General features: G+C 38.9%; 4 protein-coding genes and 1 non-coding gene across 5 annotated transcripts; 4 read left to right on the forward strand and 1 right to left on the reverse strand.

Moving 5' to 3' along the window:
- The first annotated feature begins 137 nt into the window (after nt 1-137).
- Nucleotides 138-3,292, forward strand: LOC121244644 (serine/threonine-protein kinase Aurora-3-like). The gene is made up of 6 exons (XM_041142808.1): nt 138-420; nt 510-752; nt 1,386-1,481; nt 2,268-2,482; nt 2,573-2,645; nt 2,754-3,292. Exons 1-6 carry the CDS (start codon nt 292-294, stop codon nt 2,853-2,855), a joined length of 858 nt encoding a protein of 285 aa, XP_040998742.1. The 5' UTR covers nt 138-291; the 3' UTR covers nt 2,856-3,292.
- A 443-nt stretch (nt 3,293-3,735) lies between these two features.
- TRNAV-AAC lies at nt 3,736-3,809 on the forward strand. Its single transcript has one exon. It is a non-coding gene; the product is annotated as a tRNA-Val (tRNA).
- An 88-nt stretch (nt 3,810-3,897) lies between these two features.
- On the reverse strand, nt 3,898-6,741 carry LOC121247565 (growth-regulating factor 9-like). Its single transcript, XM_041145925.1, is given in 5 exon segments — nt 3,898-4,476; nt 4,741-4,959; nt 4,962-5,366; nt 6,072-6,431; nt 6,566-6,741. Coding segments are annotated over 5 exon segments (1,437 nt in total). The 5' UTR covers nt 6,609-6,741; the 3' UTR covers nt 3,898-4,066.
- Nucleotides 6,742-12,786: 6,045 nt separating this feature from the next.
- LOC121247894 (fasciclin-like arabinogalactan protein 10) lies at nt 12,787-14,297 on the forward strand. Its single transcript, XM_041146359.1, is given in 3 exon segments — nt 12,787-13,161; nt 13,164-13,614; nt 13,616-14,297. Coding segments are annotated over 3 exon segments (1,116 nt in total). The 5' UTR covers nt 12,787-12,950; the 3' UTR covers nt 14,070-14,297.
- A 3,173-nt stretch (nt 14,298-17,470) lies between these two features.
- On the forward strand, nt 17,471-19,858 carry LOC121247895 (peptidyl-prolyl cis-trans isomerase CYP18-1-like). The gene is given in 6 exon segments (XM_041146360.1): nt 17,471-17,682; nt 17,788-17,862; nt 18,213-18,312; nt 18,315-18,373; nt 19,255-19,413; nt 19,596-19,858. Coding segments are annotated over 6 exon segments (480 nt in total). The 5' UTR covers nt 17,471-17,679; the 3' UTR covers nt 19,680-19,858.
- The last annotated feature ends 518 nt before the right edge of the window (nt 19,859-20,376 follow it).

Raw genomic sequence — 20,376 nt, forward strand, 5'->3', positions numbered from 1 at the left:
AATTTTCTATTCTTTTTTATTGACAATTTATTGTCTTAGCAAAATCAGAATGTTGGGCTGTATGAAGAAGGTGGGCCGTGGCCCAGCACTCTGCGTTTCGGCCGAAATTCAAATTTCCGTAAAGCTCGTTAGCCGTTATCTTGTTTAAAAATCCCTCGAGAGCTTTCAAACGCGAAAATTTCCCTCTTGATCTCGCCCCAAATTTCCCTCTTTCTCTCTCTCGTCTGAGTCGTCTCGCACTTTCGATTTCCATCGGAAGGTAAGCCCTCTTTTTTCCAGAATATCAAACGAATGAGTCCTCACAGCACCCAAGCACCAGAAGCGAATCCGAAGAAGCAATGGTCCTTGCAAGACTTCGAGATCGGAAAACCCCTCGGAAAGGGAAAATTCGGCCGGGTCTATCTCGCTAGAGAAGCGAAGGTAAGTAGTTTCAATTTTCAAAACTCGCGACCTAAAGTTATCTTCTTGTATTTGAAATCTCTCTCTGTTTTTTTCCCCCAACGTTATAGAGCAAATACATAGTGGCGTTGAAGGTGATATTCAAGGAACAAATAGAGAAGTATCGAATTCAGCACCAGCTGAGGAGAGAAATGGAGATTCAGACCAGCCTTCGGCACCAAAATATACTGCGACTCTATGGGTGGTTCCACGATGCTGAACGCATTTTCTTGATACTCGAATATGCTCATGGCGGCGAGCTTTATGGGAAGCTCAGGAAAAGTGGCCATCTCAGCGAGAATCAAGCTGCCACCGTAATCCTCCCTCTCTCTCTCTCTCTCTCTCTCTCTCTCTCTCTCTCTCTCTCTCTCTCTCTCTCTCTCTCTCTGTGCAAGTTTTTTTTCCCTGTAAACACTTACACTCTGGTTGGTAGCTGAGAAATTTAGGAAAGAAGAAAATAAAATAAAAGGTAGAATTAACATATGGAGATCTACTTTGTGGAGAGCCCCGATAATGAAGATTCTAGAACCTGTTTTCTTCTATTTAGGACCCCTATAAGTTTCTGAAGTTTGATCGTGATCTATCTGCTGAAGGAAAAGGGAGAAATAGGTTTCGCAGTTTCATTGTAACCTGGTGTTGCTGTGATTTGCTTCAACTAGACATCTGATGCTTTCTGGTTATGCGTACTTGGGTTTGCTCCCGTCACCAGTTCGAGTCCCTTAGGGCCACCGGAGGTTTATCTAGTCGTTAACTTCAGGGTCCCATGAGATTAGTCAAGGTGTGCGCAAGCTGGACCAGACATTCACGGTTATAAAAAATATGTATATATATTTCTGTGTTTTTTATGCTGTTTCTTTCTCTTTTGAAATTTAGTACACAAACTTTTCGGTCTCAACTACTTCATCCCAAAAAAAACATCCTTACGGGTATCCCTTTTCTAATTTTAGTACATTTCAAGCCTCACACAAGCATTGGCGTATTGTCATGAGAAGCATGTGATTCATAGGGACATCAAGCCTGAAAATCTGTTGCTTGATCACGAGGTATGCTAAAACTCCTAGTGACACCTTTCTCTTTGTTTTCTATAATTATGTTGTGTTCTACCTACGAACCTATTATTTTTCCTAGATTTGTGTTGAATATGCAAAAGGGTCTTTTGACTTTTGCTGGTGCGTCATAAACGAAGCTTGGTGTCTTAATAGTTTTTTTTTTTTTTTTTTTTTCAAATCTCTAAGAACTTTGGCTTTTGATAGGTGACCTTCCGCGGAAACTCCTTGCTGGTTTAAATTGTATTAGCCATACTTGACAAGTTTACTCCAAAATCTCGGCAGTTAATTTCAGAGATGTAGGAGTTTTCTATTGCTTTCTTAAAACTTCCTGGATTTTTGGCTCAAAAGATTAGCCAAATTCCAGCGATGCTAAATTCTATTAAAAAAATGTCCATCTGTATGGACCTCAACCCCAATTAGGCATATGAATATTTTAGGTTTATCCTATGCTTTGCCAAAAGCTTCCATTTCAATAAATACAACTGCAGTAGGGACTATCTGGACCTTAACCCTACAGTAGGAGCTATCAAACTCCCGTCGTGCGGTGTGAGCTTGACAACAGATTCCGGAGAATCCACAAGGGCTACTAAATTCTAATTCTAAATAATTTGGCGCTTGCTTGTGGACCAACTTCCATGGACTGTTTTTTCAAAAGTTTCAGATTTATGTAAAAGAAACTTGTCAATGAGTGGTTTCAAAAAATTGAACATAATTTTTGCTATATCTGTGCATGAAACATATTACAGAAAACTTTTTTAACTTAGTTATGTTATAACGTAGGGTCGACTGAAAATTGCAGACTTTGGATGGTCTGTACAGTCAAGAAGCAAGAGACACACCATGTGTGGAACTTTGGATTATTTAGCACCAGAAATGGTGGAGAACAAAGCTCATGACTACGCAGTTGATAACTGGACTCTGGGTATCCTTTGTTATGAGTTCCTTTATGGTGTCCCTCCATTTGAGGCTGAGAGTCAGAGTGATACCTTTAAAAGGTACGGTAGATTTACAATGATTAGTGTGGATGAAAATATCATGAACCGTGTTACATGTAGGTAGTTTCATTGTATTTGGCTTTAACCCAGGATAGTGAAGGTTGATCTGATCTTCCCTTCCACCCCTCATGTTTCTGCCGAAGCCAAGGATCTCATTCTTCGGGTAAGTTTGTTCATGGCTTTTTTCATATTGATATCTGAGTATAAAGTAATGCTGTCAGTGAATAGAGTTAGTTGCCTTCCTGAATTTGTAATCTAAAAATATGTGCAGCTTCTGGTGAAAGACTCCTCAAAAAGGCTCTCTCTTCAGAAGATCATGGAGCATTCTTGGATAATCAAGAATGCAGATCCTGAAGGTATTTGCAATAAGTAGGAATTTAATTCAGATCTGACTCTGCCATGGCTTTGAGGGATTCACATGGTTGAAATATGCTTCTGATGGTGAAATTTTTGGCGAAATGAAGCAACTTTTCTAGAGTTCATCATTGTAACCTCCAATATGCCAACATAGGCCATTTTTATGTGAGAATATGTTCACTGTCTTGTTCATCTTAGGTTGCGACTATGGATTCAAGTATAGAAACTTAATTACAGCATGTTTGAAGGCACTGCCTGCGTGAGTTTCGGATCTATTCAGTAGATTAACTTTTTGTTGGGAGTTAGGGGTAGGGGCCTCAGTGAGAGGGAGGCAAATGCCATCCAGCTGCAAGGCCGCTGGTATCTTGGTATCTATACTAGATTAATGTTGTAATGGCTGTCCCAAACTTTATTTTTCTCTTTGTTGGTTTACAAAATAGTTCCAACTTCTAATGGTTAGTAGGCCTTTGATCGGAGCACTATGAAGTACACGATGTGGTAGCCCTAGCATTTCTTTCTCCCATTTTAAGTAATACTATATGCAATCATAGAGTATGTAAGTACTATGCAATCGCTTTAAAAAAGAGTGAGATTTATTATTAAAAAATTATTATTTTTTGTGGGTCTTGTATTTATTTATTTTTTTCAAAGTTATTATACGGTATTTGCACATTCACGATTATAACTATCATTTTTTAATAATGCAAATATCTAGATTTATTTGCAAAATAAGCAAGATTGGGATTTTGGGCTTAATCGAGAAAAAAAAGACGAAATGCAAAAATAACTTTGGGGCTCATTTTCATGAGAAATTGAGAATAATGCGAAACCAAAACAAAAAAGCCGAAAGCAAGAAAAAACAATGTATATTATAAGCTTGCCGTTTCTCGTCAAAAGGTGTCGTGGTGTAGTTGGTTATCACGTCAGTCTAACACACTGAAGGTCTCCGGTTCGAGTCCGGGCGACGCCATCTTCTTTTCCTGGTTCTTTTTTTCAATGAATTTCCCAAACATTCGCTTCAGAATTGCCATGATCCAAACCTACAACCGAAGTAAGAGTTCATGCAATTCCTGCTCTAATTTCTCATCCAAACCAAAACAGCGAAGTCAAACACAATGCTTCCATTTAACAAAATAGTGAAACGGTGCATCAAAACTGGTCTCTCAGCCGCTCGAAATGTTACAAAAGCGCTTGGAAGTTTACAGGGTTGGTCTTCTAGACAACATTTCATGCCGAAACATAACCGTATTCATTGGCAGTGATGCTGGTGTCCGTAGTAGTAGTGTCACTGCTACTGATGGAGGCACTTTTTTCATCAAGCATCGGCTGAGGGCTTGCTTGGATTGAGATGGAAAGATCTGTGTTCGGAGATGGAAATTTTGCTTTCTTGGGTATGTTTATCCGGAGAGATGGTGAAGCTCTTTGACTTGTAGAACTGGAAGTAGCGGGAACATAAATTGCTTGGGAGGCTGCCAAGCGCATTTTGGCACCCCTGTGCATGTGCTGTACACAATACTTCCGATCAGGAACAACATCCCTGCTGCACCGCCACTTTTTCCCATCTGTTCTTCTACACCGCCCTGGTTCGAGTTCAATGCCATTTTGAACTCCGAAGCATTGGCTGTTGCAAGTTTGAACTGAAAATAATAATACATGAGTTATTAACCCTCATGCCTCCAAACTTAATTGTCTAGGATAAAGCATCAGCATCTAATCCTGGTTTAACTTCAAAAGCACACAATATTTGTTAATATCAAGTGACACAGTTCCAAGACCATTGGGCAAAAATTCTACTCATTAACTATTTCATCATAATTGATTTGATCTTAACTTACCCCTCCGATCACAAAAAGAAGTTGATGAATCAGATGACAAAAGTGCTCTGATCTTACTAATATTACCTTGAAGAACACTCTTCGGTGAGAAGCCCAATCCCGGTGATATAACCCTGTTGCTCTTGCTTTTCATGGTGGTATTGTAAACTGCATCGTTGCCACTTCTGTCTTTGCTTTCAGAAATGTGTTCAATCTTTTGGTTGACATTAGCAGTGAAGGTGGATACAGTGGCAAGGGTAGTGGTGGTTCCCATGGCCACAGTGGCAGGTATGGAGGTCATGGTCACTGCAACGGCAGGGATGGGGTTCTGGTGGTGATAGCGTCGCAACTCGCATATTTTTTGCTTCCAGTAATGCTGCTATGGGTTATGGTAGTCAGATCATGGCTGGATTGGGTCATGAGTTGAAGTCCTATAGTGGCTGAAGTGGCATGATTTGGGTTTGACTCCCCTAATTTGTCATTTGACCAGCCACTGCCAGATGGCACTGAATCTGGAGATGAAATTTCAATAGCTTCCACAGGCTTTCTTGAACGCTGACGGCCTCTGTGCATGTGGCGCTCACAGTATTTCTGATCCGGCACCACATCCTTCCCACATCTCCATTTCTTCCCATCAGTTCTTCTACACCTTCCTGGTTCAGGATCCATCATGGTCCTATAGTCAAACCCCTGAGGACTAAAATAACCTATAACTGAACAAAATCAACCAAAAGAAACAAAAGCCGATCATAATCTTTCAACTGACATTTTCTAGAACAACTTAATACCTAATTGACAAAAACCAATTTAAAAATTTATAGCCCGAGAACTTTCTTCAACAGACAGAAATACATCATTCCAAAGATCAATGTCTCTCAATTAAGTTCAAAGAAACAAAGAGTGATCATTCGATGTCATGCCCATTAAAAAAAGAAGATCATCCTATCTCAAATAAACCCATCCCAAATTTTAAGTTTAGCCACGCTACTGTTCAGATAAACAATATCCATGCAACATGTTCTAAACAAACCTTCCCAGGAAAAATCAGGGTTTATCATAAGGTATAAAAAGTTAAAACTCAACTCAAATACAGCGCACGCACACATGCATTTAAAAAATAATCACAGCTAAAATATACTGAAAAATCTATTGAAAGAAAACGAAATAAGCGAATCCTAATAAATCCATTAATTTCTAGTCTAATAAAATAAAACCCGTCTCATGTGATAGAAACCCGGTTCAACTCCAAGCCTAAAAGTAGTTTTCACCAACTTTTTTGATGAACAAGCCTTATGAATTCTAAACAGATCAGATTACTATCCGTTTAAATGCAGGGGCTTAAAGAAGAAGGAAATGCGTATAAAAATTACCACAAAATAAGCTACGAAGCAATTGAAAGGAAGAAAAATAAGACTTACAGCTAGGGTATAGCTTATAAATAGAGGGCCCGAAACAGCTAGCTACACTCTTCCAAATGGGAACGAGGAGGTGAAGAGGAACAGGAAGACCAGCCTCTAAGTGCTTGTAGATGAAGGACTGTCCTTGAAGCTCATGCAACTGGGCTGGCGTCAACACCACAGGCTTTCCGTGTTCAGTCACGGGGTTCTGTGCAGAAGCGGCAGTAGCAGAGTTTGAACCAATCCCCAGGCCCAGCTTGATCCACGGTGGTTGTGCTTCCTTCACCGCCCGACACTTCCTCTTCTCTTCAACCTCCACCGTCGATTCCTCCTCGTCAATCATCCTCTGGGGTCCAGCACCACCTCCACCTCCTCCTCTCCCTTCACATCACATATTTTTATCCACAGTAGCCATACACCATTCAAATTACCCAACAGAAAAACAAAGTTTATGAACCTCAAAAACAAAAAATTAAATAAAGCCAAGAGAAAATAGACGCAGAGAGAGAGAGAACCAGAATGGGAAGAAGGTACGCATTGAAAAGGTAGAGCTTCCATTTCACATGAGCTTCAAAAGGAAGCAAATCGAGAGCGCGGAGTTGGGGAGAGAGAGACAGAGACAACAGGAAAAAAATTGAAGAGCCAAAAAAGCCCAAAAAAGTTAAGGGCCGGAGAGAAGGAACTGAGGCACGTTGACGTGCCAAGCTCAAATTCAATCATCCAAAAGCAAGAAAACTCTCTCTCACCTGGTCTGATCAGTCTGTGAGAGAGAACGTGAGATTAAAGTGGGTGTCAGAGCGACAGAAACTCTGACGTTCTCAGCCTTCTAGTTCTACCTCTTTTTGTTTTTATATTTTTCTTTCTTTTTTCTCTCTCTCTCTCTCTCTTCAGCCGAAAAGAAAATTTTAAAAAAACAAAAAGGAAATGTTAGGTGCACTCCATATGTACAATAATATAAATAATTTATTTTTTATTTATCTTTTAAATATCTTTCATGAATATAAAATTTAAATTTAAATTTTTTAATAATTAACTTTTTAATTATTAAAAAATAAAACTAATATAAATGAGCGATGATTATATGTCATACTATAATTTTTTTTTTAAATATGTATTATGCTTTTCAGTATCTCACGCCACAATCAATATATATTTTAAATTATTTTTATTTTATTCATGTTAAATTAATTAGGTTGTTCTATCGATCATTCATATAACACATGCTTATTATGATAAAAATAAAAAAAAATCAAAAGAGGGGTAGTCAGGCCTAATTTGTTTTTACAAATTATTTCATCTCATCTAATTATTATAATTTTTTTAAACTTTTATAGAAAATATAATAAATAATTTAACTTTTTAAAATTTTAAAATAATAATTATATTAAATAATTATATTTTAATAATATTTTATTTAACTTTTATCTTATTAATCTTATCTCATCTCTGATTAATAAGATAAAAATTAAAAGTTAAATAAAATATTATTAAAATATAATTATTTGATATAATTTTTATTAATCTTATCTCATCCCTAGAAAAAATAAAAAAATAAAAGAGTATTCCACGATTCTCTTTTTTTTTTTCTCTCATACTTCTCTTTCTCTCTAAAGTTTACAGACCCTTCATTTTTCCTGGGTGGAGGGTTCGAAGCTTAGGCTCCGACCACCTCCTCCCCTAACCAGCCACAGAGGCTTTTCAATGTATATGGTTTGTTGTTTGTATTTTTTTTTCCTAACTTTTCCTCTAGTTTTCTCTCCTTAGCCCTGATCCTCCCCAATTTATTGCCTTTCGGCAACCTCCGACCAACACGCGACACCAATTCAGCCTCTCTAATCGGCAATCTTCAATGCACGAGCATTCGATACACGTGCGGCCATAGCCGTGTGGGTTTCATAATTGCAGTTGCATACCAAAATGGCTTTGGCGGCCATGCGCAGCCCCATTAGCTTCAAATGACTAAGTCCTTCAGATTTGCTCATCCATTCACCTCTTTAGGTGGCCTTACCACCACCTATGTTGGTTTGTTGCCGCCGACTTGGCTTGGATTCTGGCTATTATATGTTACCACTTTCTTTAACTAATGACCTTGTAAGAGGAATCGTGGACCTCTAAAAAAATCAACTCCAGATAATATGTGACAGTGCACCCGCCACCTTCACCTCTTCCAGCGGAGGAACTACCGTCACCAATAGTAGTTCTATTGTTCGCTTTTTTGCGAAGACATTTTCGTCTTTCTATAAAACATCGTCATATTGTAGAACAGGGATAGGGATCAAGAAATTAGTGTCAAATAAATCCCATCCCTTATCATGTATCACCACTTTATACTGTTTTCTATTACTTTTGGGTGATTGTTAGGAAACCCTACCCCTCCCCTTCTCATGTATCACTTTTTCTGTTTAATGAAATTAACTTGATTTAAGAAAAATAAAATAAATAAAATAAAATCTTATCTCATCTCTTAAAAATGAGTGGTACTTTCCCAATGAGACAAGTGTGTTATAAACACACCAACAACTATAGCGGCTAGGGATAACCGAAGATATGTCAGGGTTCTTGTCCGGTAACAGTCTAAGACGGAGGAGTGAGGAGGACACATCAACGGGCTCTCCGCTACGGGCTGAAGTCAGATACTTCACTAGTGAGACCCACTTGTACATGATTCACTGAAAGGAGGGGCCCTATTAGGGCCCGCAGATTGTCCGTACTAAGTACTGCTACGGGATGGCCCTAGATTTTTTCTGGAATTCAAAAATCCGTGCAAGGCCCATCTGTATAATTGCTAATTTGCTAGTCTAAGGCCCATCCCAAACAGTGTGTGATTGGTCACAAGGAGCGATCTTTGCTGCAAGTTTCAAGTGTAACGTCCTTTTTCTTTTTCTTTTTCTTTTTTTTTTTTTTTTTTTTTTGTAGTGGGAGAGGAGTTTCGAATTTTAAATCTCTATTTTAGAGATTGAGAATTATGTCAATCAGGTTACAGCCCTTTAACGTAACATCCATCTTTTAAACTGTATAAGATTAGATTGCAATTGAAATAAATATAATGCTAGTCTTTACTTTAAATTTTGTTATTTTCAGACATTTGTTAATACAATACGTTTTAAATAATTTTATATGTGACCCACATCTCTCTATATGAAAATAGTTTTAAATAATATTTTCAAACCCGCGTATATATATAATTTTATATATACGTTTTATATTTGTTAGGTCTCGTTTGGATACAAGACTCATTTTATCTTATCTAATCATTACAACTTTTTTAAATTCTCATAAAAAATATAATAAACAGCTCAACTTTTTCAAATATCAAAACAACAATAATAATAAATAATAATATTCTAACAATATTTTATTTAGCTTTCAACTTTCAACTTTCAACTTTCATTTTAACTCATCTCATACTATCTCAACTCACTATCAAAACCACACATAAATGAAAACCATACTAGACATGGTATGTTACAACAAAAAATTGCACCACAAAATGGAATGGGAGAAAGAGTCATCCTAGCCTACAGAGGTGTTAGGCCTATTCATCCAGGCCAAATTTTTTTTCAACCCGGTTTGAAACCTCGATAATCGAGTTCCGGTTACGGGTTTTGGGCCAATACCTGCATGGCAAAATCCAGTTACACCTGGTACCCATGTTTTTTAAAAAAACAACTTCCCCAAAACGACGTCGTTTTGACACAGAGATTAAAATCTACATCACGAAATCCCTTCATGACCCCCTCTCTCTCTCTCTCTCTTTGTGTCTTTGAAGAAATCCTAGCCTCCCTCTCTCTGCCGAGTGTCGATCGAAACTCTGTTTCCTCGTCACCATCATTGATGTCAAGAATTCAAAATTTGTTATATGCATTTTATTTCGATGTAAGTATGTTTTATTCTTAAATTTTATGACTGAGCGAGCCGACTTTAAATGCTTGTTTGTGGCATTAATGGAAGGAAGTCTCCGGACTCCGGAGAGATTTAGTGAGATTTACGTGGTATGATTTGTTTTATATATTCCATCAAGTTTTGTCGAGGGTAGATGCTCGTGATGGGTTCAAAGATGATAATACCTAAACTGCAGATATCACTCTTCATTTTTATTAATTCTGTCTCTCTTATTTTTTTTTTTTAATGTTTGTGATGTTAGGTGGTTATTACTTAAGTGATTTTTTGCGTTTCAATATTCTCTATTGATTATTAGTCATTTATTTCCATGGGCTTACAAGTTTATTGTAACTATCTGGCGTAATATTTTTAAAGTTGAGATATAGATAATTTTATTGAGCCTAAATTAGATTTAATGGGTCAATTTTAAATAAGCTGATGGACTATTATTTATTTAGGTTGTATCATATTGAGTCTAAATTAGACCCTATATTTATTTATTTAAATTTTAAAATATTATCAAAAATATTTTTGTTGTTAATATATTACTAATTAAATTCTATCAATAACATTTTGTAAATTTTAACATTATCATTATTGTTATTATTTGTGTGATTAAATTTAATTATTAATAGCATAAATGTATTTAAGTATTTTAATCTCTCTCTCTAGCAATCATTCATCAGCAATCACGTTATGACGATCACATTGTAACCGTCCCACGTCCGATCCACATTGAAACATTATCTATCTATCTCAATTGCAGACCCTCCCTCAATAACTCTATTCCCTTCCAACCATCGACCGATCGACACGCACAACTCTCTCTCTCCCAATCTTTCTTTTTCTCTCTTACTCTCCTTCATTGAGGCAACTCCTCATGCCACTGTGGGGATAATAACCGGTATATGCACGGAAGATCTCTCTCTCCTCCCTCACGCCCAGCTACCTCTTTCCTCCACGAATGTGAAATGTGAACTCACAGTCCCATGTTCAAGCTTCCACCACCAAAACTAGCACATGTGTACCAACATAGCCTCCATTCTTATACAACAAAAAATAGAGCCACGCCACACGACTCCTCCACTATGACACTGAGTTGAAGCCTCAAAACTACCCCATGTCCGAAGGCCTTCACGTGTTTCTTTGCAGCGCCACCATGTGCAACTATCCATCCCTTGACGCCACTGCATCAAGCCGATACCATGCAACCATCATGAGCCATCACAAGCCCTATTGGTTCCTCATGGCAAGTAGAACCTACGGCAACTATCACGCCAAAGAACCATCATGGCAACCAAGATGAGCTCTGTGCTCACACTCTATGTTGTCGAGCTTATCTCTCGCTCATCTCGCCAAGACGAGCTCCGCCCTCGCACTCTATGCGGTTGAGTCTATCTCTTGCTCACCTTTCCAAGACGAGCTACATGTTCACACTCTATGCAGTTGAGCCTATCTCCTGCTCACCTAGCCAAGACTAGCCCCACACTCGCAGTCCACGCAGTCAAGCTTTCTCCCGCGCTAAAAAATCTTTACTGCTTAATGCGATAGGAACAAATAACTAGGAATCTGCGCCTGGAATTTATTTCTCTATGGACTTTGACAGATTATTTCGATTGCATATTTTATCTTTAAAGATTTTCAAAGTTTTTGTTGGAACAAATTGCTCTTAAAAATTGTGGACAACTGTAAAAGATAAAATTTAACAGACCTATGATATTTCCTAGGTTCAACCCAATATAGAGGATTAGTCAGGAGGGAAGAATAAGATGAGAGATTGAATGGACAAAAGGCTTAGAGAGTGAAAAATGTCACGAGGAAGAGGGGGAAAGTGACATAAAGCAATAGGGGACAAAAGATAAAAGGGGGGAACCAAAGGAATTCAAGGACTTTTGGCACAACTTCGACAGGGGCTTCTTCAACCTCACAACATGAGTTCCAGCGATGAGGTCTCCACCAGAGATATATCTTCGATATCCATTGTACAGTGAGGATGAGATACTATGCGAGACTGTAAAACAAGCATATTATAGTAGACTATCCTCTCCTCGAAAGGCCGAACCCCTTTGGTCATAGACATAGTGCCGAACCACCTAAATCTGTGTCTTCCTCTCTTTATTTTTCTAATACTTATTTTACTGTTCACTGACATGGACGTGCACACGAATACCATACAGCCACACCGGATCACTATCGGGGGCTCAACACGACACCAATCAAGGTCCAGATCGTTATAACAAGCTAAGAATAATTATTTCTCCTCTTCTGGTTTGTTGTGCCAATTTTAGGCAATAATTGATTCAAAATTATCACAAAGGTTAGAAGATAGTGAGTAATGGACAATCGTGAAATATACAAATATCGTATAATTATTTTTAAAAAAAGTAAACTATATTATTAAAAAATTAATATTTTTTCCTATAATTCTTATATATTTTTTTCGCAAAAGTTATACGATGATTGTATAGTACACGACTGGAAATTTCTTCGTGTAATCAATAGGCCAATTTGATTATCAATCTCCCACATTTATGCAAGTACGCACGGAGGTAAAAGTTTTGAAAACCACAACTTACTGAGCCCCGGCCCCACCCAACGTTCCTTAAACTCTCGATCTGGGCTTTCTCTATAACCGTTACACAGCACCCGACCATCTTCATCGTAACTCCTCTTTCCTTTTTCATGTCATAAATCAAAAGAAAAAAGAAAGGCCCATTTCCGTAAATTCCACTCAAGAGACAAAGTAGCAGGGTAGCGGCAATGCAATTAGCAAAGAACATATGCCACACAACGCCCTTTTCATTTACAGCTGTGAACAAACTCTGCTGCCTCCTCTCACATGGCCACCTCCTAGCCGCCACCTCACCCTGGTTAACCCTCCCTCAACCATGGTTAACAAACAACTCTTGACCTTAGTTAGCTCTCCCTCTCTTTAATACCTGCTCCTACTCATTCACTGATTCACTCTCTTCTTACTCTACCAGCTCTTTCTTCAGTCCTGCTTCCTAACTTCCAACCATGGCCGCCTTACTGCCTATCTTCCTGTTTCTCGCTCTTACTGCCCTCACCGCCTCCGTTTTGGCCCACAATATCACCGAGATTCTCTCTAGTTTCCCGGAATACTCCGACTACAACAAATTCTTGACCCAAACAAAGCTCGCCGACGACATCAACACCCGCCAAACGATCACCGTCCTTATCCTGAACAATGGGGCCATGTCCGCCCTCACTCCAAACACCCCCTCTCCGTTATCAAGAACACACTCCGCCTCCTTGTCCTCCTTGATTACTATGACCCACCTAAGCTCCATCAAATCTCCAAGGGTTCCACCCTCACTACCACTCTCTACCAAACTACCGGAAATGTCCCAGGGAATTTGGGTTTTGTGAACATTACCGATCTCCGGGGTGGCAAGGTCGGCTTCGATTCCGTTGCTCCGGGCTCCAAGCTCAACTCCATCTACACCAAGTCCATCAAGCAAATCGCCTACAACATCTCCGTCCTTGAGATCAGCTCCTTCATCGACTCGCCGGGGCTCCTGACGGCACCGGCTCCATCGGCTTCGGACGTAAACATCACGGCTGCACTTGAAAAGGCTGGTTGCAAAACTTTTGCATCATTAATTGTTGCCAACGGTGTGATCAAAATGTACGAGGGGGCGCTGAAGACCACCAAGGATCCTAACTACATTAGCAACTAATGGTGCCTTAAAGTATGACCTGACCGTTACATTAGCTGGTGACTCGGTCACGCTTCACACTGGAGTCGACTCGTCCAGAGTTGCTGAAACGGTGCTCGACGCAACGCCTTTGGTGATCTTCAGCGTGGATAGCGTGCTTCTTCCAACCGAATTGTTCGGGAAATCACCTTCTCCAGCACCGGCACCATCACCGACGTCTCCGAGCCCCGTGCCGGTTGTGGCACCTTCTCCGGTGACTGAGGCGCCGTTGCCGTTGTCGGCATCTCCCCCTGCCCCACAGACAGAGACACCGGGAGGTGCTCCGGTAGACGCGCCTTCTCATAAGTCGCAGAACAGCACCTCAAATAACGGAGCTGGTCACGTTAAGGGATCTGCATTGGTGGCAGTACTGATCACTCTATCCATCACTGTACTTTCACCCATTGTCTTGTCCTAAATGGTAAATTCGGAGGGTCTGAAATTTTGTGTTTTTATTTTGCTAGGAGTTTTTTCTTTTTACCGCTTAAATTTATTTGATTAATGGGTGAAGGAAGGTAGGGGTAAAGTGAGCTAGTTGCGTATTTTAGCAGCCACTGGGTGTTGAGGTGTGAATGTTGCATTTGTTCAGCCTTTTTTTCATTTTTGTTGGTGTATTTGATTTGTTTTATTTTAGGAGATTGTGAAATTATCGGGTGCTACGCGTGCTTCCATTTAAAATACCTGTGATTTTGTTGATGTTCTAACAATCAAAGAGCGGAGCTAGATCCGACCATTGGGGGGAGGACCACTGTTTTGATGTTGGTATTTGTAACTTTGTGGCAAGGGAGGGGATGGATGTTTCGAGAACGTTGATGATAATCTAAACAGTACATACAGACAACTTTGGGCACCCCTTGTGCACGCTGCACGTGGCTTGTTTTATATTATTAAAAAAAATGCTACAGGATTTTGGCATTTTGTACATCGTCTCTCCTAAGCTAGTTGTCTCCATTCCCTTTACCAGATATGGGTTGACGTGTTGATGTTGACACTGCCATAACAGTGGTGACTTTGGACTTCGGTGGCGAGCTCAAACATCGTAGGGATTGGATCGTGGAATGACTTTACACGGGCGACTTTGCCAGCACAGCCTTGGTGTCGAAACTGCAATGATATAGACAATCTGAAACCTAATAATCATCACGAGGCGAAGATTCCAGCAGGGAAGGATATCGACGGCCAGGAAAGAAGGGTCACGGATGACGCCATAGCCGTAGAAGGCGAGGATGTTGGAGATTTGGATCTTACTGCGTTCGTTGCGTTATTTTCTTTTTTTTCGACAGGTGTTTTCCTGACATCTCATTCTCTATAGAGTTTCAACTCACGAAAGAAAATATTTTTCTCAATTCACAAATAGATTATCCAACACTCAAAAGATCAATTCGTATTTGTCCAAAACTTACATCAATATGTCTGGAACACTCACCAAAGAGCTAAGCATGATTCCCACTTTAATAAGTTGCAATCAAAATCATCATCATATTGGATGGAAAATCCTGGGAAGCATCAATAGAGAAAAAGAGATACCTAACAATCTATAGAAATGTAGCTTTGGGCAACGGTTGAGGTATCAGCACCGCCTACAAAAGGATTTATCTTCACCCAAACAAGCGAGAAGACTGAGGCCAACAATACCGACCACAGAGCAATGGTTGAAGTCCGGTTTTAACAATCCATGAGATCCTTTAGGAAGGGGTAAAGATTGAGAATGACCGAGAAGGAAAAGAAAACGTTGCAAACCTTGCAAAAAATCTGTAGTTAGGATTTTAAATTCTAGAAAAATCCACCAAATTTCCAAACACCAAAATGCAAATAAAAGAACGTGAAGGGGATGAAGGCTTTTCTCGCATTGTTTCACAAAAATAACGAACGCACGGTTTTGACAAAAATTTTCCTCCCCCCGCAACTTTCTCTTAACTTATGACCTGGAATGTCAAGTACATATTCGTCCGCAAGGCGTACACGAAATCACCTTCCTTTACATTTTTCTTAATCTAAATGTCATTTAGACACGCAGTCATGGTTTCACGTTGTTGGGAAGCCAAAAGCATATGGGTAGTGTCGTGTCATATACAGCTGTGGCCTTCCTTACTTGAGCTGTTTGACCGCATCAGGGCGGTGTTGGCCCTTGGGGTCCTTTCCCGACTTCGTTGCGAGCCAGCGATGGGTCAAGAGAGTCGTAGTTTTGTAGAGCATAATAATTGAAATCATATTTTTAGAGCTTTGGATGATTCTGTAGTGGCTTGCATGACGCACAAAAAATAAAATAAAAAAAGAAATTATCATAAGCCCAACACAAATTATGAATTTATAAAAGTACACTTTTTTATGAATTCTGAAGGCTGAATGAATCTATCTTGGGTGCATGCGGACAAAATACATGTAGGTCGATATATAAAATTACTTCTATCTATTACATTAATCAAGACAATAGAAAAAGATAAGATGAGTTTGGTTTTGCGGGCAGGTTTGGAGGATAGGATGAGACATAAAATTTTAATATGACCTCATCTTATCATTACACTTTTTACAAATTCATATACAAAATATAATAAACAATTCAACTTTTTTAAATCTCAATTCATATTTTTCAAATCTCAATACAATAATAATATTAAAATATAATATTTTAAACTCTCAAATAAAATATAAAATTCTCATCTTACCCTTCAAACTTGTGAAAAATGTGAATGTACTAAGAAAAGAAATAAATAAATAAAATAAAATGTGAATAAAGTAATAGAGTATATGTTACAGACGCAGTCCGCAAATTTCCTCAACAATTGTGGTGTCCGTGCAGGCCTTTCGTGCAACTTTAAGACGTGGCAATAGGGAGAGGGAATATGCCGTTTTGAGTGCTTTAGGGGCCATCACGGTTTCCATACTTTCACATGCCTTCAATCCTTGAAGGAAAATAAAAAGGTTCATCAGAGAGAGTTAAAAGACATAAAGCACCGAAGCACCGTAATTTACCTCAACAACCATTGGACCCGCTATCATTTATGAACTTGGCCATTAGTGTTCAGCAAGCAGTTAGAGAGCTGGGGGGGGGGGGGGGGGGGGGGGGGGGGGGGGGGGGGGGGGGGGGGGGGGGGGGTGGGGGCAGGACAAGTATAATGGGAGCTGGGACCATAAATATGTGGTGGCTTTGGGGCATAGATTTGAATCTTGTCTCCAAATAAAAAACTCCAGAGTTCCTAGGTGAAATAGCCAGCATCTTCCAATTTGAATTTCAAGGGAACCATATCTTCTTGGTGGATTGCTTGCCCCACCCACACTCGTTTCTATTAATTATTATTGTCATACTCAGCAGCCTAGGCCTTATACTGAGAAAAAAACGTAAAAAAGATAAAATTAAATATATAGTGTAAGGACGTTGAGTAGATTATTTTCATTATTATTATGGCCTTTAACATCCTTTAGAGACCTGTCCGTGATAATTGATAATGATAGGCTTATTATTTCCTACCATTTATTTATTATTTTTTTTATTTTTTTTATTTAATGGTTAATAAAGTGACTATTAGTGAATTTGTATATTTTTTTTAATTTTGATTAAGGATGTTAAAAAAATAATAAAAATAAAAATTTTAAATACACTATAAAATAATAATAAAGTAGTAAAATAATAATAAACTCATCATTATCCAAACTGCTTTGTGTTTTGGGAGCCTATAAACGTGACGGCATGCGTATTAAATTATTAATGGGTGGTAAAATGACATGCTCACTGCTTGGCCCAAAACTACTTCCTCATCGACTAGCCCGAAAACTTCCATATGGGCTACTCAAACGACATGGATCAAGGCAACCCAATGATTAGTTATTTATTTTATTTTATTAGTTGCGTATGCTAGTAACTAGTTTCGCAGTCTCTCTCACCCATTGAAAATAGAATGCGCCAATGCGGTGCCTAACCTTCTGAAAGGATCTCGGTCGAACAAAAAGCTCGTCAAATTCTGTAAAGCCCTCGAAATTTAGACGCTGTAAAGACGAATTAGAAAAGCACGCAACTTGCGCGAAACATAATGGTTAGTCTTTCTTTGCGTACTTTCATCGAACACCTTCAGTTTACGAATTAAACCGTGATTATTCACGCTGTTGCCTTTTTTTCTTTGTTCCTTGGGGTTTCCCAGTCGGTCACGCTGCACACGAATCTCGGTGACATCAAGTGTGAGATTTTCTGCGACGAGGTCCCCAAGGCCGCCGAGGTAAGTTCCTCCCACCTCCAGAATTTAGATATTCTCACTCCAGTTACAGGCTTTCTTTTACGCTGTAATTTTCTTCATATTGATTGTTTGCTCTGTATCATGGTGCATTTTCTTATCATCTTCATCCACTTCATTAGTCTCATAGCTCGTTTGACTTAAAAAGGTATTGTTGTAAATACTTTGGTCGTTTGTAAAACAATAATTAAAGGTATGATAAGTTCTTTTCCCTCTCACAGCTCATCAGAAGGATTTCAAATCGGCATACCTTAGCCTTTCAAACAAAACTTAGGCTGATCATTAAAAAGCAGCTGTTTTTAGTAGTGACGTAGCCATGGTTCATTCAAATGCAGAATTTTCTGGCTCTATGTGCAAGCGGTTATTACGATGGGACCATATTTCACCGAAATATCAAAGGTTTTATGATTCAAGGTGGAGACCCAACAGGTACAGGCAAGGGGGAACCAGTATATGGGGGAAGAAGTTCAGCGACGAGATAAGAGAATCTCTCAAGGTAAATTAGTCTAATGTACGAGGTATAGTTAGGTCACGGTAATTTTATTGATATAAAGATAGGCATAGCCCAGGTATACCACATCAGGTTAATGGAAAATTTTATTGGTTTTCTGGGTCCGCCATTTTTGGTTTGTATATTTGCAACGGCTATATTAATGCAAGATCGTTGAATTTATTCACAAAACCAAAACTATAGCTAAAGTACTCCACGATCTTAACCTGGTTAGTAAATGGTATTGTTATTCGTAGAGGACTAGCGACATAATCTTCTCCTTGAATTATGACAACATGATTAGTGGCACGATATGCTTCAGCAAGATCCATAGTCTAGTTTGCTGTGGAGTTGCTCTTTGTGACTATGAATATTGAATAATAACTTTTGGGTCTAGTAATTCTCAATTTTTGCGCCCTTTTTCCGTCTCTTTTCTGGCTGCAAGATTTTAGCTGTACCATAATAAACGTGACCCTAATCCAGAACTTCCAACATTATTTTGCCAACCTTATGGAAGTAGTTTCGTTTGGAACCCAGCCCCTCGTTGTCCGGTACGGATGATTTGTTGGGGATAATAGCACATTTATGCTATTGAGCTGTCTGTAGTCTTAGATTGTTGATTGTAGTATTTGGGTGAACCTTTTGGCTACTTCGGTTGCACAGGTGCATTCTCCACTTTCTTATTAAATCACTACTGGTTGTGTTCTTTACTCTCTACACTTTCCATGTGAACGTGTGTGCCCACAAGCACAGTTCTTATCATCTCCTAATAGCGGATATCCCCACACTGTTGCATGGGATATTCACAATTGAGTTTTTAGTTTTGAAGATACTTTATTCTTGATGTTTAAGCATAAGATGTCCCCTTCTTTCTAACTATTTTCCAGCACAACGCAAGGGGGATACTTTCAATGGCCAATAGTGGCCCCAATACTAATGGAAGCCAGTTCTTCTTAACATATGCGAAGCAGCCTCATCTGAATGGGGTGTACACTGTCTTTGGTAAAGTGATTCATGGGTTTGAAGTCCTTGATCTAATGGAAAAGGTACATTATTGCGCTCCCTAAGCAAATAATACTTTTTTTGCTATTTGGTAGGAAGTAAAGTTTCTGGCAACATAGATATTGGTTAAAGGCTGTACGAACTATCTAGGATCTGTACTGTAATAGCTTGCGTCTCCAAATACGAAAAATGTGGCATTACTGAGTTAAAACTTGGTTTTGCGCAGACTCAAACGGGTCCGGGAGATCGGCCACTAGCAGAGATCAGACTCAATCGCGTCACAATACATGCTAACCCACTTGCTGGCTAGCCTTGGCTTGAAACATTTCTGGCTTTTCTGCATCATGGGAAGGTACTCAGCGTGTTACTACAATTTTTGGATTAGCTGCATCAGTCAACTTGAGCTAACAGAATGGCAGAGAAATTTGTGTTATTATTTAAGAATTATATTGCACTTGTATTAATATAAATGTCCAGCAGCATTTGAATAACTTCAGAAACGTAGAGCACGTTTGTTAAATCACGCCTTTTTCTTTTTCTTTTTTTCCTCAGCTGGAGGTGAAGGAAATAGTTTATTTAAAAACAAACGGTCAATTACCAAAACAGTAGTTATACACGAGCCCATTAGGGCTAATTTAATCAGTTTTCAAGCATAAAACGAAAGTTGTCCCATTTTCAAGAAGCTTGCAACGACTTCGAGCCAGATGACCTTCTAGTTATATATCAGTTCAGACAGAGGCTCGGCACAAAGGTGAAATAATTTCTTCAAACTAACCTTCAGTTCAAATAATAAAGCCAATACCCCTTTTTTTCATTCTCGCTGGTTTGGATTCAGAGATGAGATGAGATGGTTTTAGATGAAAATTATAAAAAAAAATATTATTAAAATATTATTTTTTAATATTATTGTTGTTTTGGGATTTGAAAAAATTGAATTGTTTATTCTATTTTGTGTGGAAGTTTGAGAAAGTTGTAATTATGAGATGAGATGAGATGAAACACTTTTT

Source organism: Juglans microcarpa x Juglans regia, chromosome 1S, assembly GCF_004785595.1.
Source record: "Juglans microcarpa x Juglans regia isolate MS1-56 chromosome 1S, Jm3101_v1.0, whole genome shotgun sequence".
In the NCBI taxonomy this organism is placed as follows: domain Eukaryota; kingdom Viridiplantae; phylum Streptophyta; class Magnoliopsida; order Fagales; family Juglandaceae; genus Juglans; species Juglans microcarpa x Juglans regia.

Coding starts and splice junctions, on each gene's coding strand:
- LOC121244644 (XM_041142808.1), top strand. CDS start 292: ATGAGTCCTCACAGCACCCAAGCACCAGAAGCGAATCCGAAGAAGCAA. Junction 1,482..2,267: donor ATCTGTTGCTTGATCACGAG/GTATGCTAAAAC, acceptor GTTATAACGTAG/GGTCGACTGAAAATTGCAGA. Junction 2,646..2,753: donor CCAAGGATCTCATTCTTCGG/GTAAGTTTGTTC, acceptor AAATATGTGCAG/CTTCTGGTGAAAGACTCCTC.